A 9,023-nucleotide genomic window follows, 5' to 3' on the forward strand; every position below is an offset into this window, starting at 1 on the left:
AGGTGGTATCACTAGCCAAGTGGAATCCGTGCTGATCTCATCCCATCTGGATCCACACAGGTTGGAAAGAGAAGACCCCCTAACTGAGGATCCCAACCACTTGTCCTGAGACCCAAGGACATCACTTCCAGGAGTCATGCAAGTCATGGCACTTCTTTCATGCTTGTAGGGCTAGCTGGTAGTTGGGAGCAACAGAACTCTATTAAACCGAGGGAAGAATATAGCACATGCAGAAAGAAAGTCTTTTACATAGGCAAATAGCCCAAAAACCACAATAGTTCATGTAGAGATTCGGGAACGCACATTCATGCATTTCCTGTCAGAAGAGTTGAGCCAGATTTTCAGGAATTCTCACAATTAACATGGTCCATGCAAAAACAGGCACAAACACACACAGACACACAGACACACACACACACACACACGCAAACACACACACATACCCATACAAATAACACAAATAGAAATACCACACACACAACAAAGCACACACACAGACACACACAAACATACACACATACACACAAATAACACAAATACAAATAACATACACAACACAAGCACACACACACAGGCACTCACACACGAACATGCAAACACACACATATAACACGAATACAAATAACACACACATACACACACACAAACAAACACACACACTAACACATACACACACACAAGCATACACAAAAACCCGGCCAGCAAGTCTGACCTGTGAGTGTAACAAAAGACCGAAAACCTGTGTTGAAAGAATTGTATAAGCCCTATGCTCCTTGAGGAAATGTGGCTGCATGCACCCAAGGCCAACTGCCTACCTCTAGGCAATTGCAGTCTTCAGGTGGGTGCAGAGGGACCTCACATTAGGGAATGCAGGGCCGTGCTAGGCTTGGGAATCTCAAGGTTAAAAGACGGATACGGGAGATTGTGGGAAACACCTCACTGTGGGAGGAGGAAGGTATTCGGCTTGTCTGATTGAATCAGTGTCAATCCTGGAATGAATTGTTCACGATACTTTGGTTGCACTCCATTTCCAGGATGATGTTTATTTACAGTTTTGTGGCCTTACACACATTCTTCTTTAAGTTGACATTTTCCCCGCTTGTTTGCTTTAGCAAACACTGCCATGTCTGCATTGAACACTGATCAGCTTTCCTTGTTATTTCCCTTTCAGACCGCTCATCCCGCCTCACTGCCTTCCAATTTCTTACCACCCTTTCAATTGGAAAGCTCATGCCTAAACCAAACAGCCTTTCAACCACCCATACAAACACACAAGCAAACAAGCAAGCAAGCAAACAAACCAACAATGCAAATCTTTATTGAATACAATGGTAAGTAGAACAGAGCAAGACAAAACAAAACAAAAGTAAACTAAACAAATGTGCCAGGAGTACATATAGAATGGGTGGATTGTTAGTCATCTCACAGCTAAGCATAAGGCATTGGTAAGAAGAGCAACAGTTCTTAGTCCCAAGGAAGAAGTGTTCATAACTCCTTCCTGGTTTAGTGTCCTGAGATGTGTAGCCTACCGGGTGACCCATGAGATTTCCTGGAATCTGATGGAGCCAGTCCAATGTTGTGTTCTATCAGTTGGGCTTTTCATTAGGCCTCCTTGTTGTTTTAGGAGTCCCTGGTGATCTGCCCTCTGCCCCTTCAGCAGAAACCCATTCTGAGAGTCCATTTCCTCGTCTCAGGGCCCTCAGGTAGGCACTCCACATGGAAAACCCCCGTGCATTTCCTCCTTCTAGTAAGCAAGATGCTTTGCATCGAAATCAGCCACTGTCATAGGGGTTTTGATGCATTAACTTTTTGGGCTGTCAACATTCTCAAGTGTGGATTGCAGGTGTCTTCTGGATAGGAGCTTCCAGGCTGGGACTCAGAGAATATCCAGCAGAGCCTCATATTCTTCTTGAGAGAGAGGCAGCTCAGGTGTTGCATCCATTTGCTGCCCTTCACCTTCCAGATATACAGAGCCTGGGGAGTGCGTCTCCACTCGAACTTCCATCAGCAGTTGATCCAGGAAGAATTCCAGGACGCCCGTGTTGCATCCCTGAGTGAGAGCCTGTTCTTGGCCTTGTCCTTCAGGCTGTGCCCATTGTGGTAGCTGAGGCTCTCTGGAGAAATTGGTTGGGTCACTATAACTCGAGGATTCCTTGGAAACACAGTCCGTGGCAGCCAGTTGCAAGATGGTTTCCTGGACAAACTCGTGCTCCTTGCCACCAGAATTTCCATCAAGATCCACAGGGAATGGCCTGCCACCCTCCACTTGGTCTTCTTCCAGCAGTTCATCAAGGAGGAGTTCCAGAGGTCCTGCCTCGTATGCTTGAGTCGCTGTCTGTGATTGGCCTCGTCCTTCGGGCAGTGCCATTTGGGGTTGCTGGGACTCTTTGTGGAAGTAGGGCTGGTCGCTGGAGCTCGAGTTCTCCATGCCCACACCTCCTGAGATAGCCATCGATAACAGGTTGTCCTGTGCTGCTTCATCCCTGCCACTGAGACCTCCAGTTGCCACATCCTGCACTTGTGAAGCAGGCACATCTTGATCTGGAGCGCGGGCTTGCCGCGCTCTTCTGTTCTGAAATCATATGTGGATCGTGTACTCAGACAAACCTGTCCTCTGGCCCAGCTGCTCCCTGGTAGGAAAGCCTGGCAACGGATTCCTCTCAAAGGCTTGCACTAGGATACTGCGCTGTTGCAAGGTGAGTCGAGTGCGAGGCCTTCTGCTGTCCGAGGGCATGCTGCTACCTTGTGACCTGGAGCCAAACCATTCCTCGAGCTGTTGGGAGGCTAGCGGAATGGAGCCTCTGCTGGACCGCTTTGGGCCGTGCCTCACCTCTCCAGTGCGACTCCTTCGGTTCTGAAACCACACTCGGATGCGGGACGAAGGGAGCTGTATTTGCCTGGCCAGTTCCTGCCTGTCCCAGAGCTCGGGTATTGGTTCTTGCCTAAAGCTGATAGCAGGGCCTTCTTTTGCCAGGCCTGCCAAACCGTCTTCCTGCGCCGGGATTCCCCCAGCATACAGCTGTTATCCACATTGCTTCCAGCTTCCATGCTCCTAAGGATTCGATGCCAGGAGACCTAAAGCTGGAGAATATAGTCAGGACCGATCCAGATCAAGCGCAAGCTTCTGCAAATGCCACCCTTAGAGCTGGGACCCCTGCCCGTAAATACCTTTGCCTCAGCACCCGAAGCTCTGCCCACTCAAAAGGAGCCGTGGGCTACAGTCGTACTCCAGACCCTTGAATCAAGGTCATGCCACGACCCCTTACACCTGCCACGCCTCCCACCTGAGAACAGGAGACCCGGAACAAGACCTCAAGAAACCTATCAGACTCAGCAAAGTCTCTCCCAAAGTCTCGCAGTCCCTTGCATGCCATTCTGGACACAGAACAAGGAAGCACAAAAAATGTCCTAGGAATCAACCATCCAGCAGACAGATCATCCAAGGAGGGAGCACCATAGGCCCTTTCTGGCTTTGGGCAGAGTATCCAGGAAATCGTGGAGGTGGTAAGCAGGCTTCAGAAGAGGAAGGCTGAGTGAAGTGTGCCTTAGGTGGTATCACTAGCCAAGTGGAATCCGTGCTGATCTCATCCCATCTGGATCCACACAGCGTGGAAAGAGAAGACCCCCCAACTGAGGATCCCAACCACTTGTCCTGAGACCCAAGGACATCACTTCCAGGAGTCATGCAAATCATGGCACTTCTTTCATGCTTGTTGGGCTAGCTGGTAGTTGGGAGCAACAGAACTCTATTAAAGCAAGGGAAGAATATAGCACATGCAGAAAGAAAGTCTTTTACATAGGCAAATAGCCCAAAAACCACAATAGTTCATGTAGAGATTCGGGAACGCACATTCATGCATTTCCTGTAAGAACAGTTGAGCCAGATTTTCAGGAATTCTCACAATTAACATGGTCCATGCAAAAACAGGCACAAACACACACAGACACACACACACACACACACACATGCAAACACACACACATACCCATACAAATAACACAAATAGAAATACCACACACACAACAAAGCACACACATAGACACACACAAACATACACACATACACACAAATAACACAAATACAAATAACACACACAACACAAGCAGACACACACAGGCACTCACACACGAACATGCAAACACACACACATATAACACGAATACAAATAACACACACATACACACACACAAACAAACACACACACTAACACATACACACACACAAGCATACACAAAAACCCGGCCAGCAGTCCTGACCTGTGAATGTGGAACAAAAGACCGAAAACCTGTGTTGAAAGAATTGTATAAGCCCTATGCTCCTTGAGGAAATGTGGCTGCATGCACCCAAGGCCAACTGCCTACCTCTAGGCAATTGCAGTCTTCAGGTGGGTGCAGAGGGACCTCACATTAGGGAATGCAGGGCCGTGCTAGGCTTGGGAAACTCAAGGTTAAAAGACGGATACGGGAGATTGTGGGAAACACCGCACTGTGGGAGGAGGAAGGTATTCGGCTTGTCTGATTGAATCAGTGTCAATCCTGGAATGAATTGTTCACGATACTTTGGTTGCACTCCATTTCCAGGATGATGTTTATTTACAGTTTTGTGGCCTTACACACATTCTTCTTTAAGTTGACATTTTCCCCGCTTATTTGCTTTAGCAAACACTGCCATGTCTGCATTGAACACTGATCAGCTTTCCTTGTTATTTCCCTTTCAGACCTCTCATCCCGCCTCACTGCCTTCCAAAGTCTTACCACCCTTTCAATTGGAAAGCTCATGCCTAAACCAAACAGCCTTTCAACCACCCATACAAACACACAAGCAAACAAGCGAGCAAGCAAACAAACCAACAATGCAAATCTTTATTGAATACAATGGTAAGTAGAACAGAGCAAGACAAAACAAAACAAAAGTAAACTAAACAAATGTGCCAGGAGTACATATAGAATGGGTGGATTGTTAGTCATCTCACAGCTAAGCATAAGGCATTGGTAAGAAGAGCTACAGTTCTTAGTCCCAAGGAAGAAGTGTTCATAACTCCTTCCTGGTTTAGTGTCCTGAGATGTGTAGCCTACCTGGTGACCCATGAGATTTCCTGGAATCTGATGGAGCCAGTCCAATGTTGTGTTCTATCAGTTGGGCTTTTCATTAGGCCTCCTTGTTGTTTTAGGAGTCCCTGGTGATCTGCCCTCTGCCCCTTCAGCAGAAACCCATTCTGAGAGCCCATTTCCTCGTCTCAGGGCCCTCAGGTAGGCACTCCACATGGAAAACCCCCGTGCATTTCCTCCTTCTAGTAAGCAAGATGCTTTGCATCGAAATCAGCCACTGTCATAGGGGTTTTGATGCATTAACTTTTTGGGCTGTCAACATTCTCAAGTGTGGATTGCAGGTGTCTTCTGGATAGGAGCTTCCAGGCTGGGACTCAGAGAATATCCAGCAGAGCCTCATAATCTTCTTGAGAGAGAGGCAGCTCAGGTGTTGCATCCATTTGCTGCCCTGCACCTTCCAGATATACAGAGCCTGGGGAGTGCTTCTCCACTCGAACTTCCATCAGCAGTTGATCCAGGAAGAATTCCAGGACGCCCGTGTTGCATCCCTGAGTGAGAGCCTGTTCTTGGCCTTGTCCTTCAGGCTGTGCCCATTGTGGTAGCTGAGGCTCTCTGGAGAAATTGGTTGGGTCACTATAACTCGAGGATTCCTTGGAAACACAGTCCGTGGCAGCCAGTTGCAAGATGGTTTCCTGGACAAACTCGTGCTCCTTGCCACCAGAATTTCCATCAAGATGCACAGGGAATGGCCTGCCACCCTCCACTTGGTCTTCTTCCAGCAGTTCATCAAGGAGGAGTTCCAGAGGTCCTGCCTCGTATGCTTGAGTCGCTGTCTGTGATTGGCCTCGTCCTTCGGGCAGTGCCATTTGGGGTTGCTGGGACTCTTTGTGGAAGTAGGGCTGGTCGCTGGAGCTCGAGTTCTCCATGCCCACACCTCCTGAGATAGCCATCGATAACAGGTTGTCCTGTGCTGCTTCATCCCTGCCACTGAGACCTCCAGTTGCCACATCCTGCACTTGTGAAGCAGGCACATCTTGATCTGGAGCGCGGGCTTGCCGCGCTCTTCTGTTCTGAAATCATATGTGGATCGTGTACTCAGACAAACCTGTCCTCTGGCCCAGCTGCTCCCTGGTAGCAAAGCCTGGCAACGGATTCCTCTCAAAGGCTTGCACTAGGATACTGCGCTGTTGCAAGGTGAGTCGAGTGCGAGGCCTCTGCTGTCCGAGGGCATGCTGCTACCTTGTGACCTGGAGCCAAACCCTTCCTCGAGCTGTTGGGAGGCTAGCGGAATGGAGCCTCTGCTGGACCGCTTTGGGCCGTGCCTCACCTCTCCAGTGCGACTCCTTCGGTTCTGAAACCACACTCGGATGCGGGACGAAGGGAGCTGTATTTGCCTGGCCAGTTCCTGCCTGTCCCAGAGCTCGGGTATTGGTTCTTGCCTAAAGCTGATAGCAGGGCCTTCTTTTGCCAGGCCTGCCAAACCGTCTTCCTGCGCCGGGATTCCCCCAGCATACAGCTGTTATCCACATTGCTTCCAGCTTCCATGCTCCTAAGGATTCGATGCCAGGAGACCTAAAGCTGGAGAATATAGTCAGGACCGCTCCAGATCAAGCGCAAGCTTCTGCAAATGCCACCCTTAGAGCTGGGACCCCTGCCCGTAAATACCTTTGCCTCAGCACCCGAAGCTCTGCCCACTCAAAAGGAGCCGTGGGCTACAGTCGTACTCCAGACCCTTGAATCAAGGTCATGCCACGACCCCTTACACCTGCCACGCCTCCCACCTGAGAACAGGAGACCCGGAACAAGACCTCAAGAAACCTATCAGACTCAGCAAAGTCTCTCCCAAAGTCTCGCAGTCCCTTGCATGCCATTCTGGACACAGAACAAGGAAGCACAAAAAATGTCCTAGGAATCAACCATCCAGCAGACAGATCATCCAAGGAGGGAGCACCATAGGTCCTTTCTGGCTTTGGGCAGAGTATCCAGGAAATCGTGGAGGTGGTAAGCAGGCTTCAGAAGAGGAAGGCTGAGTGAAGTGTGCCTTAGGTGGTATCACTAGCCAAGTGGAATCCGTGCTGATCTCATCCCATCTGGATCCACACAGGTTGGAAACAGAAGACCCCCCAACTGAGGATCCCAACCACTTGTCCTGAGACCCAAGGACATCACTTCCAGGAGTCATGCAAATCATGGCACTTCTTTCATGCTTGTTGGGCTAGCTGGTAGTTGGGAGCAACAGAACTCTATTAAAGCAAGGGAAGAATATAGCACATGCAGAAAGAAAGTCTTTTACATAGGCAAATAGCCCAAAAACCACAATAGTTCATGTAGAGATTCGGGAACGCACATTCATGCATTTCCTGTAAGAACAGTTGAGCCAGATTTTCAGGAATTCTCACAATTAACATGGTCCATGCAAAAACAGGCACAAACACACACAGACACACACACACACACACACACACATGCAAACACACACACATACCCATACAAATAACACAAATAGAAATACCACACACACAACAAAGCACACACACAGACACACACAAACATACACACATACACACAAATAACACAAATACAAATAACACACACAACACAAGCAGACACACACAGGCACTCACACACGAACATGCAAACACACACACATATAACACGAATACAAATAACACACACATACACACACACAAACAAACACACACACTAACACATACACACACACAAGCATACACAAAAACCCGGCCAGCAGTCCTGACCTGTGAATGTGGAACAAAAGACCGAAAACCTGTGTTGAAAGAATTGTATAAGCCCTATGCTCCTTGAGGAAATGTGGCTGCATGCACCCAAGGCCAACTGCCTACCTCTAGGCAATTGCAGTCTTCAGGTGGGTGCAGAGGGACCTCACATTAGGGAATGCAGGGCCGTGCTAGGCTTGGGAAACTCAAGGTTAAAAGACGGATACGGGAGATTGTGGGAAACACCGCACTGTGGGAGGAGGAAGGTATTCGGCTTGTCTGATTGAATCAGTGTCAATCCTGGAATGAATTGTTCACGATACTTTGGTTGCACTCCATTTCCAGGATGATGTTTATTTACAATTTTGTGGCCTTACACACATTCTTCTTTAAGTTGACATTTTCCCCGCTTATTTGCTTTAGCAAACACTGCCATGTCTGCATTGAACACTGATCAGCTTTCCTTGTTATTTCCCTTTCAGACCTCTCATCCCGCCTCACTGACTTCCAAAGTCTTACCACCCTTTCAATTGGAAAGCTCATGCCTAAACCAAACAGCCTTTCAACCACCCATACAAACACACAAGCAAACAAGCGAGCAAGCAAACAAACCAACAATGCAAATCTTTATTGAATACAATGGTAAGTAGAACAGAGCAAGACAAAACAAAACAAAAGTAAACTAAACAAATGTGCCAGGAGTACATATAGAATGGGTGGATTGTTAGTCATCTCACAGCTAAGCATAAGGCATTGGTAAGAAGAGCTACAGTTCTTAGTCCCAAGGAAGAAGTGTTCATAACTCCTTCCTGGTTTAGTGTCCTGAGATGTGTAGCCTACCTGGTGACCCATGAGATTTCCTGGAATCTGATGGAGCCAGTCCAATGTTGTGTTCTGTCAGTTGGGCTTTTCATTAGGCCTCCTTGTTGTTTTAGGAGTCCCTGGTGATCTGCCCTCTGCCCCTTCAGCAGAAACCCATTCTGAGAGCCCATTTCCTCGTCTCAGGGCCCTCAGGTAGGCACTCCACATGGAAAACCCCCGTGCATTTCCTCCTTCTAGTAAGCAAGATGCTTTGCATCGAAATCAGCCACTGTCATAGGGGTTTTGATGCATTAACTTTTTGGGCTGTCAACATTCTCAAGTGTGGATTGCAGGTGTCTTCTGGATAGGAGCTTCCAGGCTGGGACTCAGAGAATATCCAGCAGAGCCTCATATTCTTCTTGAGAGAGAGGCAGCTCA

General features: G+C 48.3%; 1 protein-coding gene across 1 annotated transcript; it reads right to left on the reverse strand.

Moving 5' to 3' along the window:
- Positions 1-2,578: 2,578 nt before the first annotated feature.
- Positions 2,579-3,048, reverse strand: LOC147998681 (double homeobox protein 4C-like). Its single transcript, XM_087598768.1, has 2 exons — positions 2,831-3,048; positions 2,579-2,750 (listed from the first exon to the last, which is right to left on the reverse strand). Exons 1-2 carry the CDS (start codon positions 3,046-3,048, stop codon positions 2,579-2,581), a joined length of 390 nt encoding a protein of 129 aa, XP_087454894.1.
- Between the last annotated feature and the right edge of the window lie 5,975 nt (positions 3,049-9,023).

Source organism: Rattus norvegicus, chromosome 20 (assembly GCF_021556685.1).
Source record: "Rattus norvegicus strain SHRSP/BbbUtx chromosome 20, alternate assembly SHRSP_T2T, whole genome shotgun sequence".
Classification (NCBI taxonomy): Eukaryota; Metazoa; Chordata; class Mammalia; order Rodentia; family Muridae; genus Rattus; species Rattus norvegicus.